At 45.2% G+C, this 25,709-nt stretch overlaps 1 protein-coding gene across 4 annotated transcripts; it reads left to right on the top strand.

Moving 5' to 3' along the window:
- Positions 1-261: 261 nt before the first annotated feature.
- On the top strand, positions 262-24,956 carry LOC139057417 (uncharacterized). Of its 4 annotated transcripts, none has more exons than XM_070535637.1 (7): positions 262-704; positions 6,974-7,148; positions 10,496-11,734; positions 12,601-12,931; positions 14,463-17,083; positions 17,736-17,872; positions 24,771-24,956. In XM_070535637.1, exons 1-5 carry the CDS (start codon positions 334-336, stop codon positions 14,561-14,563), a joined length of 2,217 nt encoding a protein of 738 aa, XP_070391738.1. In that variant the 5' UTR covers positions 262-333; the 3' UTR covers positions 14,564-17,083; positions 17,736-17,872; positions 24,771-24,956. The 4 variants fall into 4 exon arrangements, with proteins under 4 accessions (XP_070391738.1, XP_070391737.1, XP_070391736.1 ...); XM_070535636.1 differs by having other exon boundaries at positions 12,601-12,936; positions 17,740-17,872; XM_070535635.1 differs by having other exon boundaries at positions 12,601-12,936.
- The last annotated feature ends 753 nt before the right edge of the window (positions 24,957-25,709 follow it).

Raw genomic sequence — 25,709 nt, 5'->3', positions numbered from 1 at the left:
TTTATTTTTATGGTCATTGTTGTATTTTCATAATTACAACATCATGCTTACTTTAGGCTCTATCTTTCAATTCTAACTTGGCCACTATAAAATTTTGCACTCTTACGGGACATTTTATTTCGACCTACCCGATTCTTGGCCGGTCCCCAAGTATCTACCTCGACATATTGGCCAATTCTTCTCAATGAGTAGGGGCCGCTGCCTCCAAGGACGTCATCGTGCTCATTAGCTTCACGCGAGGCACGTGCAGAAGAAGAAGAATCCGAAGTCACCAGGCTGTCCGGGCTAACCGCTCCTGAATTTTCGGACCTATTTCTTATCCCTTTGACCACCATGCAGTCGGTCCTGCTCTCAGAATCACCGCAGGAGGTCAGTCAGGGACCCCGGTTGAGCAGGCAGCTGCTTCGGGAGTTGCCGGACGCCGTGCACCTAACGGGACGGTGGACGCGACCGTCGAGCCCCAATGCAAGCGACGAGCCGGTCGAAGAGCCGTGGCCGCTCGAGGACACCTCGCATGGCGGTCACTACATGCTCTACACCTCGTTCGTGCTAAGCTTGGCCGCGGCCATGTCTGTGGCACTGTTGTCTGTACCACCGCTGCTCATGGCTCGGGCCGTGGACTGCCCGCGCGGCTGCTTCACCCTTGACCGAAAGCTCAAGGCCTCGCTCAACCACAGCGTTCACCCGTGCGACGACTTCTACGCGTGAGCATTTCTGCCCTATTCGAGCACAAACGCGCCGACACTGAAACGCTCTCCGCATTCACAGTCCGTTGTTCTCACACTCAATGGAAAGGCTATTGGTGCGAGAATACTTGGATACAGCGCATTAGACAACAGATTAGCGCAGATTAGACAACACAAGTGTGCTGGTGTTGTCCAATCTTGTTTCGATTTTTTTTTGTCTGGCCCCTAGTATTGTCGTAGATATGTAACAACAAGCTTAGTTAGATGTGATAGGCTATAGATGTTTTCAACAGTGGGGTAGAGTGAGCTACGAGTATTTGAACGCTAAGGAAAACAGTCAAAATTAAATTATGGGGTTTTACGTGGCAAAACCACGATTTGATTATGAGGCACGACGTAGTAGGGCCTCATAACCACCAGGAGTTCTTTGACGCGCACCTAAATCTAAGGGCACGGGTGATTTTGCCCTCATAGAAATGTGACCACTGCGGCCAGGATTCGATCCCGCAAACTCCTGCTTAGAAGCCCAACACCATAGCCACTGAGCAACCACGGCGGGTAAGGAAAACAGTTGCTGCCTTGATGAATACGTTTTCTTGCAAAAACATTGGCTCCAGTGACATTCCTGCTTCGGCTACTGCTAATAAGGTGAAGCAGACGACTTCAAGTTTATAGGGCATTGACATGCTTTTGATTAATTTTTGAAAGAAGTCTTAACTCCGCCAGAAGGAGCGAAGCGCTGCCTCTATACTGAAGTATGGTCCTCTTCAGTAAATCTTCTGGTCATTTCTAGAGTTCTACTATCTCAGTGGCTTTGCTGGGAGGTAGAGGAGATGAGTGATACAGCTGATAATCATTATATTCAATGAAGAACGTTTTAAGTGTTTGATGTCTCCAGTCAACTCCAGACAGGAGCAGAGGTTTGCTTATGAGTAGTGACACTAAACTTTATGTCAGAATAAACAGCATAAGTAATGATATAGTGGCCCTGTAACGTTCATAAACATATTTTCGTATTGTCATATGAGAGACGTAAAAGTTGTGAACGCGTCCATAACGTTCTTCTCGTGGATTTTGAATTGCTTCTGCTCGTGGTCGCACCTCCAAGTGTAATAGACTTTTACCCAGAACATGGTATCTATTATTTCTAATTGAGGGGACAAAAGAAATTGTGTAGCCGCGGCAAAACCTTACTAGTTAGCGTTTCATTAAAGCCTATACTATCACGAGCCCTTGCACTCTGTGAAGGGGGATGACCAGTGAAGCTGTTTATCCCAGGTCAGAGAGGTGACAGAGTTATGAACCAAGGTACGAACTCATTTACCCAAGGTTCTTGCATAAGCAGAACAACAATAGCTACAAACAAACCATAGCTACAAACAACTTAGCTATAAAACGCCCCTGATTTTATGTACACAAAACTATAGTGGTAGACCTAAGTAATTCGCACAATTGTTTTCGACAGAACGCCTCCGCACAATGCGAAGTTGCTGTAATGAGTTCACTTCGATGAACTTCGTGCAAGTCTGGGTGTGAGTGAGTGTCCCTGGTGAAATACGCTGCGAAGTTGAAAGTTTTGAATATGCTTTAGTCGCAACCGCATACATCGTGTCAACGTTTATTTGCGAACCTGATACAATGTACGCGACACCAAAAAAGCGGAAGCCAAGAAAGGCTGCGTAGTTGGATCACGGATGATGCAAAGCCCCGAAATAGCACCCGTGGGCTGAAAGGGGCACTAAACAATAACGTTTAAGCAATTCAGACGGACGAAATGTATTTTGAAAGCTTTATTTTCGTTAGTTTCGAAGTAATTACTTGAATATTACAAGAGAAAATGAAGGCCAAATGTTCGTTTGTTGTATTTTCTTCCACTACCGTGGTGCCACAATGTCCAATTGACGTCACAAGTTTACTGCAGAAGCATTTTCTTCTTTTTTCCGAGGTTGCGCGAGCGCTCCTGGATGCAAAAAAATTACGTCATCGCTTGACAACGCGGTATATTTAGTCCGGATGATATATTTAGTCTGTTTCGGGCCGCTAAGTGGTAGCAATCTCTAAACCATTTGGCCCTTTGAAAAGACGGGAATGTTTGGCGGACTTTCGCTATGTGTTGTCACCTCGACAGTAAAGTTCTGTGTTATCTTGGCGGTCTTCTTGAGATTGCTTCTCGATTGCGACGGATGAAGGCCTAGCCTATGGCCACACACAAGAAACTCTCGATGCCACTGCAACGGAAATGTAGCACCGTCTTTCACCGCACTGGCATTGAAAGAAAAAAAAAACTAAGAAAAAAAAAAGAAAACAGCGATACATGCTGCGCGATGGCAGATGGCGCAAAGGTCGTTGCAGAAAAATCCCCATTGTTTCAGCTGACACGCACTTCCCATCGCTTTGTATTGGCGAAGAGGTAGCTTTATAGGCTTATTGATAGCTTGCCTAATTTGTTGTAGCGAACGTACAGTGACGGATAGAAGGCACATGAGATAACACACAGCGATAACTTCCGACAACAGGTTTATTTCCAGTTTTCACATTCGCCACGGAAAACGCTTAGCGACGCGTACGTAGGCGCAGACAGAAACACCGGAACCACAAGAAGACACCTTTGCTGTGTCTGATTGCGTTTCGTAGTGCACGGCGTTGCTTCAGCATACGGCGCTGCTTCAGACAGCATACACGCCAGCATGTATGCTCCCCTCGCTCATGCATCAATGCTCCGAAGCTTCTAATAAGTTTTTCTTTTTAATATTTCGCGCGTCCTTAGCGCATCGAACATGCGTCAACTTCTCGTGGCTTCACATTGTGCTTCGGTGGCACGTGTGACAAGCCTGAGTGCATTTGACAGGATTGACGCTTGGTTGCTTCAAAGGCAAAGAATTCAGCGGAGCACTCTAATTTGTTCAGTGGGTTTTGTAGATTCTATATAGGGCTGTTGTTTTCGCAAAACGATGACGCTTTTCCGTCACACTCATCTCTGTGCATAGACCCGCCATGGTTTCTGAGTGGCTATGGTGTTGGACTGCTGAGCACGAGCTCGCGAAATTGAATCCCGGCCACGGCGGCCACATTTCTATGGGGGCGAAAATGCGAGAACACCCGTGTACATAGATTTGAGTGCACGTTAAAGAACCCCAGGTGGTCGAAATGTCTGGAGTCCTCCATTGCAGCGTGCCTCATAATCAGAAAGCGGTTTCGGCACGTAAAATCCCATAATTCATTTTTTATCTCTGTGCATAATTGATGTGCGACGTCCGTAACGCCCCAGCCGACGGTCGTTAGACCCCCGTCTAATTCCTTCGTTAAACAACATTGATTCATATCATTATTTCTCGCGTTTTTTAAAGCAGCCAGCTTTCCTTGCATATTTCCTACTTTTCCCATACTCGGAACCGAGTGGTGGGACGCACTTGTAGCTGACCGCCCACTAGCTTTTGTTGACTAGCTCTCTGTCACTTGCTGTCGCGCGAGGAGTTTATAGTGTTTGAAGATTTACATGCTGCGGTCAGTGGCAGCGCTGTGACGTGCGCTATGACGTTTGTCGCCGAAATTCACTGTGCGTCTCTTGTCGAGATGGTCCGAAATGTAGACTTCTTCCGTGGGTAATACCGGAAGATGTACAACATGACTCTCGCGATACACATCTTCATGCTATATGATAGCAGACCTATCTGCGACTACTTTCACTGTTCTTATGCCATTGAGTGGTCACCGCTTCAGCGGCAACCTACTTTCGCTCAGAAACCGTATAGTCCTAAACTTATTTTTTTTCGTACTTCGGCTACTATAGCTCAGCGAAAGTTCTTGAAATTTCCCAAGTTCGCTCTTTGGCGTTTTAGGAATGCAATATTGTTCATATTTCCAAGTAACCAATTAGCTAGAGCCATTCAGATGCCGTCAAAATTGATGTAATCATAGCACCCGTGCTAGTGCAGGAACTTCGACGCTCAAGCGTCTTTTCTGGCTTAACAAGAAATTTTTGTCCTTGAGACTGCATTTTGTGGTGTTATGTAATGACAATTTAGAGGCTAATAACGGTCAATATATTAGACTTCCGCCTAATATCGAACTGGCTTTGAAGCATATTTAACGAAGAACATGCTTCGTCGTGGACACACCCTGAGCTATACCTAGTTTTACCGTACCAACTTTTAGCGACAAAAAAAAAATCCCGTTCAGAGAGCGTGTCAAAGCTTGCCGATTGACAAATAAGGCGTATGATCTCTTGTTGACCCAACCGTGCCGCGCAACTTCTAACTAACGTCTCGGGCCAAGGCTTCGGTTTGACGTACACATCGGTCCTGGCCACTGGCTTTTCTCCGCTTCTGCAACTTAACCATACGCGTTCACGAGTGGTCCAACACAGGAAGGAACGCACTGACAACTGTGGCTTTGCCTGCACTGCCAGTGAGGAAATTCAGCAACATATTCCGGGACATGGACCTTATCGTAAACGCTTAGCTAACACACCCACTCCCGAAGGGCATTAGATATTCGCGTACCTAAGATTGCGCCTTGCTTATTTAGGAAAGGAAAGTAAGCCTGGAGAAATGAATGGTGTACCAAACTTGCTCTAGACTTTTTGGCCACCATTTGCTTTTTATTTCTTCCTAAAGTAGTCATTAAGAAATTTTTCTTCAATGTATTAACATTGACAAAGCTCGCTTTAGTTATGGTAGGAAAATTGAAGTATTGAGTACTGTTAGCAGCAGTTCAAGAGATGACTGAAACTATAGGGTGGTTGCCGCACGGCTGAACGAAAAACGAGATCTGGGGTCCTATAACGCAACAGCTTTCCAATCTGGTTTAATTCCGATCACCTGGCGTCCAATTTACATAAGCGCCGTCGCAAGCATCTGGCGGTAACCCGCAGCGTTATTCGGAACGCCGTGTCAAACGCGCACCTCGTTTTATAGGACGTCACTTTTTTTGCTTTCAAAGATAATAGCAATGCCTACATCGAACACAGTTTTTCTTAGGAGGCGTGGAGCACGCTGAAGTGGGGAAGGTTTCGATGGGGCCGAGCCAGCACAGTGAAAAAAAATGGCTGTGGCTTAGCTAAGGTTAAGCCCAGGATGCGAAGCATACTAGCCTTTATTTTAGTTGTTGAACCACTGTTTAGCTTGTTGAACTGCTGTTGCTTGGCTATATTTGTTCAGCTAGACGAAGAAACAACTCACGCAGGCGAGCGCACGAGCAGAGACCCGGCTATGTAGCTACGCGGCTGCAAGGGAGCCCACGAGCTGAGCCTCCGCTTTTGCAGCTGTTATGACATCATATGGTAGCTACGCGGCCGGGCGCGGCGCGGCAAGTAAGAGCGTGGTTGTGCGGCTAGTATGCTTCGCATAATAAACAACCGGATGAGAAAGGTGGTGCCTGCGGCTTCGGCTGGTTAACTTCCCCTTACTTGGTTACCTTGTGGTGGCTGGTCGAAAGTCGAGGCGGCGTGCAACGGAAGGTTAAAAATGCCGCTAAAAGGGACCTTCAGCAAAGAAGAATTGGTAAAACAGTGTCATATACGTGCCGAAAGGGCTAGTTAATGTTATATTGCCATGCGAAAACTTTTATTTTGAGCTAAGAAATCCGTTCTCCCCGGCAGCACCGAGTAACCAGTGCCAGAGTGATCGGAGGGCAGCAGTCTTCTATTACTTGCTTGCACTTCACTTTGACGCAACGAGATTTCGCAGTTTTGTGACGTTGCCTGATAGACAGCGGAAGAGGGCGCAACCCCTAAACGTTTGACCGATACGGAAGCCTACTGACAAAGAAGGCATAAAATATTTTTATTTTGCGGAACTGGTGAGTTTCAAAGGCTCTTCAAGTACACCGGAATGACGCGAAGAGATTTAAACCAAACATTTACTTTAGCTGGTGTTGTATTACTAGAAACATTGACGTAAGTAACGCTTAGACTGAGTATTCAATTGATAACAAATTCGGTGATGTTAATTCTCTACATGGCAACGCTGCATATATATATATATATATATATATATATATATATATATATATATATATATATATATATATATATATATATATATATATATATATATATTGTTGCGGGAAGAAAGCAGGCCCACGAGTGTAAAATAACTTATATTTACAAATGATGGATATGGCGTTGAGGCAACCGCCAGACTTCGTCTTTCTCTAGTCCAATTCAACGTCTTCCTTCACTTCACCGTAACAATATATATATATATATATATATATATATATATATATATATATATATATATATATATATATATATATATATAACGTATATTATATTTGATACCCAGGTTCGTATGCAGCGGTTGGGACGGTGAAGTACGCCGCTACATATCACCCTTAGACAGATACAGAATGACTTTCATTCAGTCAACGATCAAAAGCATACTGCTCGAGAAAATCCCTCGCCATTCCACCAAGGCGAAGGGAAAAGCCGCTGGGTTCTTACTTCGCTGCCTCAGCCGGGTAAGTCATGAAGACCATAATCTGTCTGTGAGATATACTAGTGTCAATGTTTACAGGTGTTTCGGTACATATTTATACTGTGTCGTCTTCTACTGGTACGCTTGTATCGTCTTCAGTTCTGCCTTTGCCGCCTGTGACTGGGAGGAATTTGCAGGCAATCGTTATAAGAACACGGAAATATATTTATATTGAAGTGCGATGGTAGAGACGGTACTTTATTCCAAGAAGGAAAAATGGCGCCGAGGCAAAAACGCAGACGAACCGATGATTGATGATTACTTTATACAGAAGAAGACGAAGTCCACATAAATGCTCACTATATATATATATATATATATATATATATATACACGGAACTACGGAATGATTATGAAGCACACTTTCTAGATAATAATGGGACTTTTCAATAACTCTTATTTAATTGGGGAAGCTGCCATTGTTTACTAAAATGGCTATATTGTGGTGACGAGCCGCTTTTTATAGCGCGACAATTTGCTGATCCCTTTTGAGGGAGGGAGAGGGAGAGATAAAAGGAAGGCAGAAATGTTAAACAGTCAAGAGTCCGTTTGGCTACGGTGCGCTGAGAGAAGGAAGGAGGAGAATAGAAAGAAGGGAGAGAAAGAGAGAGACGGCGGTAGAGAGACGTGCACGGACAACACTACAGAGTCGAAGGTGCTCGCAAAAGCCAAATGTTCTCAGAATGCACAAAAGTGCCTTCGCTGCCTTCTGAGCCGATGATCGGTGGTTACAGTGTTCTGGTATTGTCCGTTTACTCAGAAAGCGGTCGTCTAGTTTCCTGAATGCGTTGGACATCGATTGTATCTGTACTTCAAACTGAGGACAGTGGCACAATAAGTGGTGAATGTTCCCCTCGCAGCCGTAAACATCACATGCAGGACTGTCAGCTATTCCAATTACTGCTGAACAAGCTTTCGTGAAGGCACTTCCAGCCACAACCAACACAGACGCTTCGCGTCGCTGCAGTGCGGCCGGAGGTCCGAGTTGCAGTTGAAGGGTTGAGTCTGTGCAGTATGGTGCACCCTGTATGTGCGGTATTGCACAGTGTTAAGGAGAGCATACGTGCTATAAAATGCGAAGCTGTCTCGCAGCGTCTGTCCTCGAGAGTAGAATTGGGACCCAGGGGGCTTCTTGGTTCTACATCCTAGCTGCCTGATATGCGTCATCATTCCCTATGAAACCAGAATGGTCTGGTATTCATTGACAAGTGATATCATGGCCTCTTTCTCTCGAGTGATGGATGAGTTCCTTGATTTCGCACGTATGTTAAACGTGAGTTCGATGTCGGAGAAATGAGTGTATACAATATAAGCCCGGCTTTGAATCGCAGAAGACTACCCATATTTTAGGACTATCTGTGTTGATCACACGAAGCTCACGGCGCACAGCCCTGAGCTCTGCAGCTGTAGACCTAATGGTATGGGAAGTCTTGAACCCTTGGATTACTCCCCTTGTTCCTAAAGCTACAGCGCCAGCGGACTTAGTTGATGTAGTTGAGACACCAGTATTGACGTCTGTTCAGTTGCTGTATTTCTCGTACAAGAGGAGTAAAGTAAGTTGCTTGAGTGCAGATGACGGCAAGTCCGATTTTTTTCTGAAGCCCTGAGATTGTGAGGTTTAGTTAAGCACTGCTCACACACCATGGAGAAATCGAAGGTCTTGCATAAGGTGTGTGCGCTGACGTAATGGAGGAAGGCTCGCGAAGATATCCGCTGAGTGTCGTGTGGGGCCTTTCTATGGAGAGACTCGTGAGGTGGTGGACTAGGGATCCGGGCGAAGTGCCTTTTGAGAGAAGGAAATGAAGGTACGAATGTGACAGATGGCTCCGAGCTCGTACGTTCCCTACACTTTCGGCACATTGTGTCTTGAAGTATGATCTCCACTGGAATAAAAGTAAATAATTTATAAAATTATACTGAGGCGGTCGCTGACGTCGGATGAGTCGGAGCGCATGTGGCGCGGTGAGTCACGTGACACACTGAATGGAACTGCGCGCCACATGACCCGCCCCGCAAGAAGTGTTAAAGCAGCAGGACCGGACAGAGGCTCCTCTCGGAGAGTGCTGCTCCTATTGGCTTGGGACTTCTCCCCTTTACACAGCTGGCACCTTCTATAGTGTACGATTTCTAGGAGCTTACGTATATCTAATAAAGCATTTTCCTCTTTAACTTTTATTTTCTTTTTTATAGTATATTTGAGTGCCTGATCATAAAGGATGAATTAAAGCGGTATGCTAAGAGAAGGTAATCAAATTTATGGCAAGGTCATCACCCTATCTGCGCCATTGAGCTTAGAGTTGTAACGTTCTATGTGAATGTATCCGCATAGAGCTTAATGTGATGGCGGCTGCCTCGTAGCTAAGTCATGATAGTTTTGCGCGAACTAATATTAAGAAATGCAAATTTTTTTTTTTATAACGTAAGTGCACCACATCGAGCTACTCATCTAGTGAACACTGCCTCTAAAGGACCACTTACACTCACTATCGATGGGTTAAAAGGGAATACAGTCGGTTTTCTTGGTGAAGGGGCGAATTATTTGAGGGCACTCGTTTGTTTTTCCACCCATTGCAGATTCCTGGGCTATAGTTCTAATCGATCATTAGCGAGCAAATCTTGTTTGACCACATGGCCAGCCTAAAGGCTGTTTTGTCTACCCTGCACTTCGCTGCATATGTATATTGCGCTACAGCCGTTATATTGTTAGGGCCACAGCGGGATAACTTGCACATGCAAACTTCTTACAAGATATACTTTTTATTCTCAGACCACGACCTGCATAACGTAAAATCAAGAGCACGTTTATATAAGCGAATTAAATCTGCTAGGATGTCTTGCGCTTACGTTTAGGTTGGCAAAACAAACGTTACTACTTTAAACGTGATTTATCTTTACGCTTTGCCGATATCTTTCCTTTCAGAATTGTGGACTGTATTAAAATAATTATTATGAACAGTCATGCCCCCAGAGCAAGAGAATTTATTCCCTTTAACGGTAGCGATCAAAGAATACGTGACGACAGAGCATTAATATTCACGGCATGCGAAAGTGAAGTAGCTATAGAAAAGTTTAACACGACAAATTGGCATTTCGGCCACTTGCATGGCTGAAGGGCTTGCTCGAAGCCATTTTCTAACACTTCTGAGTGACATGTGTGTGCATGCCAATATACTTACTTCAACTCAATGGAGACAGGATAGGATAAAGGCTACTGGCTAACCAAGGGGCAATTTCAACGCTGAGTTCACCAGATCCATCGGCAGTCGCTGCACTTGCACAATACGCGCAGAGTGGCATGTGCGCTAATTTTCGGTTGTCTGCCGTCCCTAGGCTGGCGGAGAAAACATCGCGCAACTCAAAGAATTCCTTGAAGAGCTAGGTCTACCCTGGCCGAGCAAGTCTCCTGCTACAAGGCCGCAGCTGCTCAACATTCTGGTGCGAGCCTCACTCAAGTTTGGCATGCCGATGTTCTGGGCCTTCTATGTGGGTCGCCATCCGAACCGCCCCTCGGAGAACACTATCTACATGACACTTGACCCACGCTGCTCTGAGTGGAGACAACACATCAGGGCGCTACGAAAAAAAGGAAAGGTGAAGGACTACTTGAGACGCGGCGCTGAGGTTGTGGGCCGCGAGGGACAGTCCTACTCCCGGATGATTAAGCAGGTGCTGGACACCCACATAGAGATTAACGAACTCGCGCATCTTTACTGGGGAGATGACACAGTGCCTAGTTTATACAATCTGAGCGATCCAGATCTCCGGCGAGCCATCAACGGCCACCTTCCCGACGACTCGCAGCTCTGGCCCGAGGACACGATTATCAACCTTCAGCCGGATTTTTTCGCCAACCTAGACGGCACGCACCTGAGTAAGGAAGGGTACCAGGAGCGATTCAAGCTATTCTTGGGCGCCTATGTTGTGTGGGCGTTGTCTCCAATGATCTCGAAGTACATGACCAACAGCATGCTTGCGGACATGGGCCTAGAAGGTACCGAAGGAGACTACCATTTTTTCATATGCACAGAGGCCCTTCTGATGTTGATGCCTCTCGTGCAGTGGCGCCAGTCAACAGACACCCTGGGCGATCGGACTCCCTCGTGGAACATCCTGCGCCTAGATATACGCTCATTGAGCCTGTGGATGAGTTCCTACGGTGTGACGTTCGAACACTTGGTGAAAACTGTCAGTGCCCGGCTCGCGACCAACGCCTTCAATATGTCGTACACATGGGAGATGCTCGACAACGCGTACTCATACTTTCCCAACTATACGGACATGTTATTTTTCGATTTGTACCGACAGGCAGCCATGGCCACAGCGAGCTACTTCAAGAAGTCCCTGCGCCAACCAGAACACAGCATTTACCACGTACCAGGGATTGCCGCAATCGACCTCTACCGGTTGTTGGTGGGCCGCGAGGTGATAGTACATCAGTATTATTCATCACCACCACTGTATGAGCCTTGGCATCCACCAGCAGTGGCTTCAGCGGTGACTGGAACTCGGACCTCGAAGCAGGTTTTTGTGCTACTCTGGTTCTTTATATTTTACAACACCTTATTTGAGGTAAGTGCTTTGGAAAAGCTGAAAAGCAGTGAAACGACTCGTAGTGCCAGTTAAGCGTCTTGCCACCATTTTGCTGAACGCGGGGGCAGGGAATATACTTTGCCTATTTAGCGTTAAAATGAGGGAATGTTTAGAGGAGGCATATCGGGAATTAGCACAGCTATTTTCCTAAATATTTATGCATATCCACCTTTCTGTGTCCATTCAGTGAACTAAGGCGCCACAATAATGATACTTCGCAGCTGGCGCTGAACGAGAAAATTCACTTTCACTTGATCGTGCGGTCTCTTCCCCAGTCAGCGTTAAACCATTTTCTGCCGATTTTAGCTGCACTTATTTCCGCATGACAGTGTGACTGGACGTTTTGTGCATGAACTTGTGCATATTTTAAAGCATTTTCTTGCGCACTGTTTCTACACGCTGAAAACAGAGACCGTGCGGGTTTAGAATCTTGCAAATTTTACATTTGCCTAGCAGCTTTTGCGGAAAGCTTGCTTTTCAACGCAGGCTAAGGTTTAGAAACGGTAGAGGGTTCACTTATTCCAATGAGGGCCTTCGCTTAATTTTTTCAGCAACAATATATATAGAGAACCTATAAATGCCAAAGTGGTGGCCAGCTAGCGTCCTGACGTATGACCTCTGTATGGAGGGCTTTACGAATGCGCTCTCTGGGACAGGATTCCCGTACGATTCCTCGCGGTACCGTACCACTGCCGACTGTGATAATGCATGTAAATTCATTACAAATTAGTCTTGAATTTGGTAGCGGATGTGCCGGGTCGATGATAGTTGCATTGAGGCTGCTTTCAAGCATTAAAACAAAGCCTTCAGTATTTTATTATATTTCTTCCGTCTCGCACGTTCAGTCGCACAGTACGGCGACAGTGGACCCGAGCGTGCTAAAGCTGAAGGAGGACATGAAGCGTTTCTTCGCGTACTTAAACGCCTCGGACACATTCCCGGAGGCAAACGAGCGCAAGTTTCGCGACGTGTATTTGGCGAGCATCGCGGCCCACACGGCCAGCTTCCTTCCGGAAATGCCCGATTGGCGCCTGCCTTCCTCCGGCGGCGAGAATGCGACACTACCGCCGTCTGGCGAGAACCAAAATGGTCTGTTCAAGGGAATGGAGCCGGAGCAAGTGTTCTTCCTCCTCAGCTGCTTCGACCACTGCGGCTACTCCGGACGCGAGCGCCTAAGTAAGGTGTGCGCTGTGACTGTTGTACTGCACCTTCGCGCCTGCTATATTCCCGTGCACAGTTTTCCCAGAACAGGGGGGAGGGGGGGGGGGGGGTATTCTGTAAGAGTCCACCAGTGGAGTGTCCATTTCGGCCGGTGCTGATTGGATGTAGCTCTACGAGAGAGGAGGAGACTGTCAGACAGACAGACGCTAGTGTCTCATGAACAAGAATGATCCTCTTAAATGTTCAGTCATAAAAATATATACAGCCAGAATGGTCACATGACTTGTGTGAGAACTGGTGAAAGGAAATGTAAGCATAGCGTTTATCTCAGCGCGTGTCTGTCGCACAGGCACACACAGTGCGCATCGGGATGACGTCACAGAGACGAGTGGCCCTAGCCAATCAGCAGCGACCCAGATTCTGTAAGAGTCCATTAGGTGGACTCTTACAGAATATCCCCCCCCCCCCCTCACTTGTCTGGAAGCCCTTGTTGTGCCCGTGCACGCCTCTCATTAACGTGAGGCTAAAGACTGACTCTACATCGGTTAAGACTGATAAATTATTTTTCCGAAACTTAATTTTCGTTCAGCTCGCCATGAGGTCTGCATTGCTGGAATGGAACGTTCGTGTAAAACTTCTCTTTCTGAAACTTCTTGCAGAAACGCCAAAGGCGGTACGCCAGTGTAGCGTCACGGATTTCATAGTATGATCCCGTGTTTGAGCTGTGTGGCCACAGGCGTTGCGGCCGTTGTGGCTTTGGCTTGTTTAGAATAGAACCCACAACCATCTTTACCGGTAAAAATTTAACTCGGCACGAGCGGACGCTCTAAAATTTATGGTGGTGTGGCGAGATTAGACGGTACAGATGACGTCACAGAGACGACTAGCCCTAGCCAATCAGCAGCGACCCAGATTCTCTAAGTTCAAAGCATCGTCGCCACTGATGTTTAGATTCTGCGTTTTCTCTTGATTATCACGCCTCCCCTCTGAGTGGGACTGGCATTCTCGCTGCTGCAAAAGGCTTCTCTTTTTCTAATAAAGCTCGAGTTATCTTTTTTCTCTTTAGCGTCCGTCTAAAAGCACGAATACGAAACAATGCATGCCCGAAAGGGAGGCATCAGCTTGCATAAAATAGCAGCATGCCGTCTCACTAATCTCGGGGCGTAATCACAAGTCATATTGAATTATGAGCAACAGCTTGCGGCACGAAGCCGCAATTTAGTTTCCTGAGCTAGCTTGCATGGAACATAGCGCATTTGGTGCAATGTTTTATGAAACGACCGGTTGGATAATGAGAGATATAAGTTCGTTGATTACGTTTCTAATTATGCGGAATTCTGTTTAGCATCTAGTTAAGACGCTTTAATAAACTGTTGCAAGTCAGCGCTGTGTGCGTGTTGCCGTCTCGTGTCCCTGTCTTTTTTTGTGCCATGTCTGTTTTCGTCCCCATTGAAGGTTGAACTTTGTAAATGTTAGGCGCTGAAACGAAAATAACACAACGACAGCCGCCGAATGCGACGCTAACTCTGGCAATCTCAATTTCTAGATTGCCATATGCAACGTGGCTCTCCCTGTGTGCCCTCGATTCCGGAGGGCGTTCAGGTGCGGTCCCCAGCATCGCCTGTTCGGGAACTTCACATGGCCTGATCCACCTGCACATTCCGACTGAAGCCCGTGACGGGCCACCTCACATTTATCGTGGTTCGCCAGTCAGACTCCAGCGATCCCCACAGAGACGAAAACTCCTAAGGACATTGAAGTTTCTGAGGGGACACCGTCTGCCATTTTCAGGAGCCGCCTTTGTTTCTCTGAAGTGGATTGCGCTTGTCTATTGGTTTATCTCGTTCTTATATTTCCATGCCTGAAGTTTTCTTTCGTTGATGCCCCATCAGCGAAATGCTTGCTTAGCATTTTTTCCTAAATACGGTTCTTGAACTCGATTCTTGTGATCTCACCGCTGCTATGAGAAAGTGCACATAACGGTATATTTATTGGTTTCATTTCAGCGTCACCGATGCGTTATGTTTAGGAATTTTCGTTCACAGACATAACACGACGTTTTGGGATTAGTGCTGTGCAAGGCAGCCCTTGTTATTTGAATTGGGCATCTGTAAAGCACCATGTTGCTGCACATGTCGAATGCTTTGGAGAAAGGTGTGTTTTTTTTGCATTCCTATCTAGAAAAGCAGCGATTTGGACGATAAGCGTAGGAATGGGCATTCAATGCCGTGCAATTATATTTTTTTATGTGTGAGTCCGATTTCACATTAAGAGGTTTCGCGAACTTCCAAGTGTGTTTGCTAATGAGGCGCTGTTGTGTGCATATCCCAACCCGTTTGTGAATGACGTATTGAGAATATACACAGTATTACACAGTATTATTATTATTAATTATACCTATTTGCGTGAAATTTTGTTGAGGACGGTAGTACTGGCGTGCTAGTGATGTTGTTGACCGTGCCACTAAATATCCATTTGAAGCGTCATTCTGTGAACTAACTCAACCCACTTCGTTGCTGTACGCCCCACAGCCGAAGTAAGCGAGATTCCACATCCAGAATTAAGTGTAGTCCGGTGACACTTGCTTGATTTAATAGGCTTTCATTGCAGCTCCTAAGTCAAGCAATAAAACAAACGAAAAACGGTAAGTGAGATTACTGGGAAAGCGTTCACTTACGCAACGTGGTCAACAACACTCAATTGCCTGTGGAAAACTACTAGTATGTATAATAAAAGTTTGTTGCTTTAATAACCAAATTTTAATTCCACAACCGTAGCATGCCTGCAGACATTTTTTTTTAAACTTTAGTATCGTCGCTGCCTTTTTTACCTTTATACCACCAGATTAATTTCTGAGTACGAGCACGCCAGTAGTGCTAAGAACGCAGACGTATTTTTTATTCAATCTCGGAGTCGTGTACGTGTTGTATGTAATTTTTACCGGATGTGTTTGTCGAGCTAAGGGAATCGCTAATAACTTCCAAGTTAATTTGGCATACTTAAAGCAGAATGACATTTCATCAGGAGGAAAACATATAGGAAACATATTGAATTTTATCTCACCTACAGCAAGTTTTTCGACGCACTTGTGGAAATGTTTATTTACAGCATTCGATATGTGAACCCCAGCTGTCCCGTGAATTTCATTATGATCACCTTATTATTTTTGTTAAATGTTTTGCTGGTGGATTTGTCTGAATGTAATCGAGTACTGTCCTCGCACAATTCTCGGCATGTACGCTCTTCAAAAGTTGCGAAATGTTGTCATTCACGAAACATTGTACTATACTTATATTATTCCTCGCAAACTGCTGTCATTTAACGTGCATTGGAGCTCTTACGCTGGTGCGCGTGGCTTCTTCGCATGCGTCCATTATTTTTATAGGCAGAAAGAGAGGAATAAAGACCACCTACGTTTCAATGTAGTTAAGGAAGCCAAAAAAGCTTTTCTATAATAAGCAGGCAATTTGCGTAAAAACAATTTACAGGGCGGCCTTGTGCATACTTTCGGGACTCCATGGTCATCACTAGAGTTCATTAGATTTTAGATTTTTGTAATATCAAGCTATCATAAAGTCCAATGATATTTACAAGTTTTTTTGTATAATATGGGCTTTGTCGTCGAAATTCATGTACTTGACTTCTCTACACTCATCATCATTACCTTGCGTCGTCATGCTTGTTTTTTCATGAGGCTGGCCCTGCAGCTTAAATATTTTATAAATAAGAAATTCAGTACCCAAGCACTCCGTAGAGATGGTTAACCAGCGAAGACGTAACGTGCGGCCCCAGTATTTATCACTGGGTGTGATACCGTCAGGATTACCTACCGTCAGGATTACCGTCAGGATTACCTAAAGGGTATATTAAAGTCTATTAAACGTCGGCAAAATAGCGCACTCAAGGCGCTATTCTGCCGTCGCCGTCGCTGTGTGGTTCCGTAAGTAGTGCAAGGGCGATAAAAAACCATCGCGCCGCGCCGTATGCTCTATGTGCGAATGAAAGCGTGTGAGGGTGAGCCGTTTCGCGAGCGAAGAACGCGGCCCAGATGCGTGCCCTATCCTGTTGCGCCCGAGACAGGAGTGTCAGGCGGGGAAGGAGGGGTGTTCTTCGCCGGCGGCTTCTAGGCTGCCTCGATGTCTTCGTCGCCCGCCAACCCTTGCTGAGGTGAGACATCCTTGGCGTCTACTACTGCGTTGGCCGCGTCAATCGCGGACGCTGCAGTTGATGCCTTTGGCGGACGCGGTAGCAGCGCGTTGCCGGCGCTCGTGTTTCTTGAAAGCGATCTCCGACGCCCGCGCGGGCCTCATCTTAGCAGCGGTCTGCGATGTTTGCAGACTGCGCGTAGTGCCGGTAGCTTCGTGTGCGCTGTGCTTTCGATGTTTTGATCGCATTGAGGCGAGAGATGCAAGAAGGTCAATTCGCCTTGCTCCTGCCGCGATTCCTCACTCCAGAATTTTGACAGCGAGTTTCCGTCTCATCGAGCGAGACACCGTGCTGGTTAATTTAGTTAATACACGTGTTGGCGTATTTGTTGGTTTGAATACATGATAGAATGCATAAGTGCGATTGAACGAGAACGTAGAAAGAAGCAGACATACAGACAGCGCTGTCTCTGTGTATCCGTTTCTTTCTATACGTCCTCGTTGAGTCCCGCTACCACATTGTAGTACTGGTAATTTATTTAGCAAGCGAATATTTACATGTTTATGCGGCCGATAAACCTACTATACTTATTTCGTACAGCTGCCTACTAATTTGCTATCGCAATCGGTGCCTCCCCTTTTGGGCGGAACTGCAAATTTTCCCCTTCCTCCAGGAAGGCAAAGCCAAGAAGGTTTTCAAGCCTCTTTGGGCATACAGCGCATCCGACGCTTCCGGCGTCACGCCATGACGCACCCGGACGAGCGCAGTACTACATGTTCTGCAGCAAAGTACATTTCCCAGAATTGAAGGGTATGTTGTCCTTTATCTGCCTATGGACGTCGCTACTGCTAATGACAAATAGAACGTCAGCGTACTAGAAGTTACGGCTTGAGTGATATTGTGAACAAACATTAGGAAGAACTTGGAGCAATATTTTTTTTAACTTGTTTGGGAGTAACTAGCGTACGTAATGCGATCCTGTACAAAGGTCTGGGGGGATCTCGTTTTATTCACGCAACTTGCGCGGAATTTATCATTGAAGTGCCCGGAAAACGGCTCTAGCTTTTGCTTCATCATCATCATCATCATCATCATCAGCCTGGGTACGCCCACTGCAGGGCAAAGGCCTCTCCCATACTTCTCCAACAATCCCGGTCATGTACTAATTGTGACCATCCCGTCCCTGCAAACTTCTTAATTTCATCCGCCCACCTAACGTTCAGCCGCCACCTTGTCAGCTTGAAGCTTTTGCTTCAAGGTGACTGGAAGGTCGCCGGCAGGGGGAATAGAAAGCATTTAGTACTTAAGAAGAAGGTTTACCTCGGGCCCAACTCCGACATTGCAATTCAAATACATGCAAAACGTAAAAACGTTTTGCTGGGATAACCCCTGGACCGATTTTAATGAAATGTGTTGCATTTGATACAGAAAGTTAAATTCTAGTGTCGGTTGGAAGCGTATTTTCTATTTACAGTCTGTATTATTAAAAGACTTTCAAATTTCGAAAGTTCGAAACATTTAATTAATGGCTCTGCATCAAGGACAAAAAACGAGGTGCTATAAACGGCATCCATTAGATAATTCAAGCAGGTCACATTCTATATGCAAATTTATAGCTTACGTGAATTCGTTATGGTGTGTACAAGGAGCCTGCAAGAGCTGTATTTTCATATAACTAAATTTTTTGAGATTCACTTGTAACAGTCCAGCGGGCCGAAGATGCCGCCTGGACCCACGAACCGTCACCTAGGCGGGGTTTCTGGCCCTCTCCACTAACTCGCAGGGAACGCAATAAAGTTATTTCCTCCTCCTCCTCATGTGTAAGATATCAATTTTGTCCGCTTTAGGTTCACTATTAGATGCAGTTAACGGAATTGTGATACCGCTTTTCATTGGTGAGTTACATAGTGGGAAACTAGATAGCTTCGTTTCTTTTAATAATTAATAAAACATTGAAGACCTAAATAACAAATTTCGAAACCATCACTCCTTTTACATGTATTTAGATAGGAGCACCCGAGCTAATGCTTCCTCTTAATAAGCGCCTGGATCGGCCAGTGGAGCGGCAATTTTGCGTGTATTCGCGGGCCTCTTTCACGTTCGAAAAAAAAGAAAGCATATTTATGTAGCACGTATTGAGCTACAGAAACAAAGTAGCAGTTTTTGATGTTGCTCTACAATTTTCTCAATGACACTTTTCACGTAATTATAATATTTGGCGCTGTATAATAAATTAAGAATAATTATGTATAACGTAAACGACGGCAAACAACGTTACCTTGGTTGTGCCCAGCTACGTGGCATTTGCATATGTGTGTGTGTGTTCGTGTGTGTGTGTGTGTTTGTGTGCGTGTGTGTGTTTGTGTGCGTGTGTGCTTGTGTGCCTGTGTGTGTTCGTGTGCGTGTGTGTGTTTGTGTGCGTCTGTGTGTTTGTGTGCGTGTGCGCGTGCGTGTGCGCGTGTGTGCGTACTCTCGCACGCATGTGGTATCGCTTATGCGGGTTCAATCATCTAGGTATCTATTTTCTGGGAAGCAAGTACTATACTATACCTATTTGTGTAAATACTGCAGTGCACTTTATACTCAAGAGCAGTGCAGAATGTGTCATTCCGGTAGCCCTGTATGTGCTCTGTACGAGGATGTGTCAATATCGTTGAATCGGCAGCAGTAAGGTATGATCGAATACTTCTTAGCAGAATTCCTAGAGACCAGGTTTTCATTCGAAATCCTGGCTAAGGTGGGCACTGTGATCGAAGGGGCGTGTCGCACGGGGCCCCCTTTCTCGCCGCAGAGCACGTAGCACCCGAATGCTAAAGCCAACGGGTCACTCCTCAAAGGTGGGACCTCGCTGAGGAAGGCGCTGCGGTGAGCGTAATAGTATCACTTCTGGTACCTAACCGACGCCCCAGGCACTCCTTACACTGCACACTGTAGCCGCAACGGAAGTGGTGGCCTGTAAAATGTTCTAAATGACTGTCTGACTCACTGGTGCCTGAGTAAAGAAGGAACATGATGTTTCCTAGCATAAAAGACGTAACACAACACAAAGCTAAAACAGAAAGGAATCAATACACGTAACGAAGGTTTATTGTAAGAAACGAGCGTTTATGTATGCGCGCGATGACGTAAGTTTAACAGGTAAGTAATTATAGCACTGCGCGTCGTACACTGAAGCAGGAAATGAAGACCCATTCGTACTCAGTAGGAGTACATTTAAATGAAGAGATTCGTACCAACACCGCAGGATCACATAATCTATTCCAATATCTGACGCATGAAATACGCAATCAAGTAAAATCTAAAGCTTCGATATCCTGCATGCGCATAACATGTGACGAAGCCGATGGAGCCTATTAAACAGACTCGTCAATGTCTTCGTCTGGGACCATCGCGTTGTTGGCGCTGGTAGAGCGGCTGCTGCTGCTAGAAGCAGTCGGGGTGGGCGAAGTGGGTCCGGCAGTCTCGACAGACGCCCCGGTGGATGTCACACCCTCACTGTGCACCGGGTCCGGTGCCGTCCCATCGGTCTGTTGCACGAGGGCTCCGGGAGGCTGCGGGTAATCCTCGCCGTAGAACACCGTGGCCGACACGATCACGGCCAACAGCAGGAGCAGGCAGAGTGCCACGGACAGCACGGCCGCGGTGGCGGCAGTCCTGTCCTCGCTGGCGCACATGTCGGTGCGCTTTGCGCTAAGCGACGAGCTTTCCAGCTTCGGCGTCGATGAATTCCAGAGGGTGGGCATGGCTGTGCCGCCGTTGGTTTGGCTTGCCTCTTCCACCATGGCGATAAGTGCTGATGCTTGCTTGCTTCCTCGTTCTTTCGCTTGTGGTGCTTATCCACTACGGAGGACTGGCCAAGAAGCCGGTGCTAATAATATTATCTGTAATTACACTGAATTTCGGTGTATTCTAGGGGGTATAAGAACAATTTCGGACACGCGACCAGCTATTGAATGAAGTGTCCCATTGTTACTTCCGAGAATATGGTAGCCTTATGGCAGAAGCTTGATGTGGGTGAATTGGTTATGCATACTTGATGAAATGAGCGCTACGAAGACGCGGACGAAAGAACAACATGTACGATGTACGTCTTCGTAGCGCTCATTCCATCAAGTAGCCTTATTGCGTCACAGAGATAGTCACAAATGGCGATGCAGATGTTCTTGTGGCTAAAGTCCAATGAGGAATCCCCGTAGGAGAGGATATTATGAGTATTTAAAAATATATATATAATATTAGGAATGAAAATTCCGGTTCCTTTCTGTGATTTCTAAATCGATGGCCTGTTAGTAGAAAGGGGTCAATGTTTTCAGGTTCCTGACTGGAAGGACACAGAAGAGACAGTGCCAGGCCAGACCTGTAGCGCTAAATATTTAATGGTGGAATGCGGCAGCGTAATTTTGTTTTGATGATTTATTTTGGAGACGCCATTTATTGTCACGTAAAAAAAAACGAATGATTAAATTCCAGCGTTGAGATTTTGAATTTTGCAGTATCTAGGAATACAGAAACATTTCTAAACCTAGCCGGTGAAAAAAACCGAAGTAGGCATAACGGACTTAACTGGGCCAACAGCAATGTGTGCTTCGCCTTAGAAATATTTATTATTGAATCAAACCGATTTCATTGATGACCGTATTATTCTATTCATTCCTCCTCTATTGCCTCATTGATATATTATAGACAATAATTTTTTTTCTTTCCTCTAAGTAGCATGACAATCTACTGACCCGTTTCGATTTTCCCTCGCCTAAATTCATGTAACAAAATTTTAGATTTTTACCTCCATTTTCTGAACACATATGCAGTCTGCGCGACTCTTGGCCAATCCCCGCGAGTGGGTACGCGCCACACTCATCAAGGACGACATCATCATCATCATCATCACCATCATCATCATCATCATCATCATCACATCTCCTCGCAAGTGCATCAGTCATTTCATTTAAGAATATACCACGATGGCCTGGGACCTACACCAATCTCATCAGTGTTACGTTTGGAGGGCTTTATAATTTAAATGCGTTGACTGCGATAGCGTCTGAAGATAAAGTGAGTGATGTGCATTCTGACAGTGAATCAGTCACGAAAACTATTGTTTGATAATTTACAGGAAGTTTTCGAAGAGCTATGATAATGGCTGATAGTGCAGCCAGAAATGTGGGTGTAAAATCCGGAAAGCATAACGCATGTGAGGTGGATACTAACTCTAGGAAAATACCCACACCAGCTTTCTCCTTATTCATTGGCACATCAGTGGCGATCACCTTATCAATTACCGATTGTGTTAAATGATCTTCGAACACGCTATTTGCATATGTAGAGGGCCGGAGTTTGGCATTGGATGGAAACCTATAATTAATTTCAATCTTTATCTTAGGCAGGGCCTTGTCTCGGCAAATGATCTCGCTTACAGTAAAGTTTAGTGGTTCCAGCTCATCATGTACAAACAAAACCTGAGGTCTATGTAACCGGGACCAATGCTAATCTAAAGATGCCCTCGCTTCATTAATAAATATAGATTGTGATCGTCTCAATGAAGATTCATAAATCTTTAAATATGTTTTTTTCTGGTAGAATGCAGAATCGGCAGGGAAGAGTAGGCAGCCGTGCTTCTTGATATAAAACATTGGTAGCAACAAATTTCGGACAACGAGCACATTTCCGAAATCTCCCGCTCTAGAAGAAAGAGGGTGTTAATCTTGTGTGCTTGCCCACCAGAGACTAGCACACACCCAAATTCCAGTACCAGTTGAACGTACATGCGAGCATTCATTATGAGAGTGTCCCTGCGTAGCCCAGGACGATGTCGGCCAAGTCTGCTTATCATGACAACAGCGCATGCTGCCCTAGATTCAACATGATCAATATGATTTCGCCAGCTCAGTTTTGCGTGGTATATGACAGCTACATATTTGAGGAAGTCAACCTGCAGAATTTTTTCCTGACGGAACTGGAGATAGATCTTAACTGCCGCATTCAATGGAAATAGGATAAAGGAACTTTTGTTGACATTAAGCAACATTCAAATATCCGCAAACTAAGCTTTAATCGTTCCTAAGCATGATTGTAGTGTTCTTTGTAATGAGTGAATATCACTCGCAGATGCAAAGAATGCAATGTCGTCTACATAGACGTATACTTCTACAGTATCGCACAATGAGATTGCGCTTCGTAAAATGTTAAACGAAATTCGAGAAAGGAAAGATCCCTAGGGAACTCCTTTCGATTGTTTATATTCTTTTTACAAACAAGCCACGTTGGGAACAATAAAATTTCCTACCCTTTCAAAATTCATATATCCAATTTGTAATATATTGAGGAAAACTCATTCTATTTAAAGCATTCAGGAGTATGATATTCTCTTTACTCTACGCTCTCGTATGCGCTAGCTAAATCAAAGGCCACTAAAGCTGCATGCTCCCACCTGTGTCGAGTAATCTTAATACGTCCCTCTAAATCTACATGTGCGCACCACATCGGGAATCCGGGTCTAAATCTCATTGGACATGGGCTCAAGAAAAACACATGAAAATATTATCCGTTAAAACCAAATGTTGAATACTCTTTCTAATAATTTCATTACATTCGAAGTGAATGCCATTGGCCTTATGTTATCTACATGCATTATCGATCCTTGTTTTTTAAGGAGAGGCATGCCTTAGGAAAAAATGGGCAGCTGCTTCTTTCTTGTCTCATTCCAACAGTTATCCGACACGAATTCGGAGTGAAGAGAAGTAAGCAGATGTTATTGGTGTCCTCACTAGTGTTTGAGAAGCAAGTACAGCTGGACGTAAAAGCTACTTTTCGATAAGGAACAGAAGTATTTATTTTCATCTTTCTTTTCATCTTTTTTATTGTTGCTTGAGCACCCAATTTATTTTTGTGGGATAGCCGGCTCCAACATAGCCTAGCTTCCCATGCGACTATATCTAAATTTAAAAACAAGTTATGTATTTAGCAGAAAGACGCCTACAGAGAACGTCTGCACATAACTAAAGAGCGCTATATTGGAAGAACGTCATGCGTCAGGTGTTGTTGGTGATGTCTCTTAACGACCTACGAGGAGAGGGTACAGTACAGTGATCATGCGTCAATGTGGGCGTCCCAGGTTAATTTCATTCACGTCGTCCTCAATAAATGAAAAAAAAATTACGGTCGACTTAGCATACGCTAAATAATTCGTTAAATTAAATTCATTAAATTACTTGACATTAACATTCGGATGCGTTGTTGCTTCTTATAAATTGTTGTCTCCCACTAAAGCTCGTGCGTTCGAGTGCCTTAACTAACTGTGTATTAATTAAATTTGCCCTTTCTTTTGGCATGAGGAGCGGCGTCGGAGCCACCTGTGAAAGAAGACGACGAATGCGCGAGCAGTGGCACGAGCGCGTGTCTGCGCGAGGCGAGTTCACGTGACCTTCTCTAGCGCGCACCGCGTTTTTCAGGCCATCCGGGGTATGTGCCACCGAAGGCTTTCGTCTTAATAACACTGCCATTGATGCAGGATACATTGCATAAGTCTGGCCCAAATAATATGCGAGACGTAAAACCATGTGGCTGCTATTATAGAAAGCAACAAACGCCTATTCGTCTAGATTGAAGGCTGAATGATTTAGATTTTTGTTATTTCTTTTAGGTATAGGAAATTGGGAAGGCAGGCGCCGTTAAAGCCAGCTATGTAAAAATAGCTAATCATTTCTTGCAGATGTGTTTCTTCAACCAAAACTCTTGGGAAGAGTACTGGATCGGTCCTCTACGAGGTACCGAGCACCTGCTCTGGTAATTCTTGGTCGACTTAATCCAGGAGGTTGTTCAAGAAAAAGAGAAAGGAGGCAAACAAAGCTTGGACATTTGCGACCTGTAATAAACGTTTCTTGTCTTGCTCTCTCTCTCTCTGTCTATGTTTGCAATCCAGCTAAGTCATTGGTACGGTTTCTTCACAACTTGTACTCGATGGTTTTATCGCACCTAGAGAAGTCGCACGTATGACTGTTGTTCCCCGTTCAAATACGGCCTGAGTAACCGTTTATAGGATTCCTATGCAGCCTCCGGCGTTGAAGCAGCGTTCACGCTCTCCCTATTTTCCTATTTACCCTTTCTATTACCGCAGTGCCGGATAGCAAACCGGACGCTCACCTTGTAGACCTCCCTACCTTTCATTTCATTGCTTGTTTTCTCTCTTGGCCAACCCCACTAAGTGGATATTTGCAAACGTTTATGATCATCATCATCGCCCCATTTATGAAAGTCACCTGAGTTCCTGGATTAGATTTAACTGTTCAAAATGTAATATCTTTGGGTGCCTCTACACTTGGGCACAGCGACGTAAAGGTTAGCGCTGTCATCCAAGATTTTCTTTTAGGCATTAAGCTCTAAATTTAAAATTTTAGGCCTCCTTTTCTTTCATGCAAATTGAATTTGAATTGTTTTATTTTTATGGTCATTGTTGTATTTTCATAATTACAACATCATGCTTACTTTAGGCTCTATCTTTCGATTCTAACTTGGCCACTATAAAATTTTGCACTCTTACGGGACATTTTATTTCGACCTACCCGATTCTTGGCCGGTCCCCAAGTATCTACCTCGACATATTGGCCAATTCTTCTCAATGAGTAGGGGCCGCTGCCTCCAAGGACGTCAT

This window comes from Dermacentor albipictus, chromosome 3 (assembly GCF_038994185.2).
Source record: "Dermacentor albipictus isolate Rhodes 1998 colony chromosome 3, USDA_Dalb.pri_finalv2, whole genome shotgun sequence".
NCBI lineage: Eukaryota > Metazoa > Arthropoda > Arachnida > Ixodida > Ixodidae > Dermacentor > Dermacentor albipictus.
This window is presented reverse-complemented; position numbering and strand designations above follow the sequence as displayed.

What these genes read in the sequence shown, in the direction of transcription:
- LOC139057417 (XM_070535636.1), top strand. Translation starts at nt 334, where the DNA reads ATGCAGTCGGTCCTGCTCTCAGAATCACCGCAGGAGGTCAGTCAGGGA. An exon ending in CCGTGCGACGACTTCTACGC is followed by an intron (nt 705 to 6,973) that starts GTGAGCATTTCT and finishes TTTGATACCCAG; the next exon opens with GTTCGTATGCAGCGGTTGGG. An exon ending in TTTACAACACCTTATTTGAG is followed by an intron (nt 11,735 to 12,600) that starts GTAAGTGCTTTG and finishes TCGCACGTTCAG; the next exon opens with TCGCACAGTACGGCGACAGT.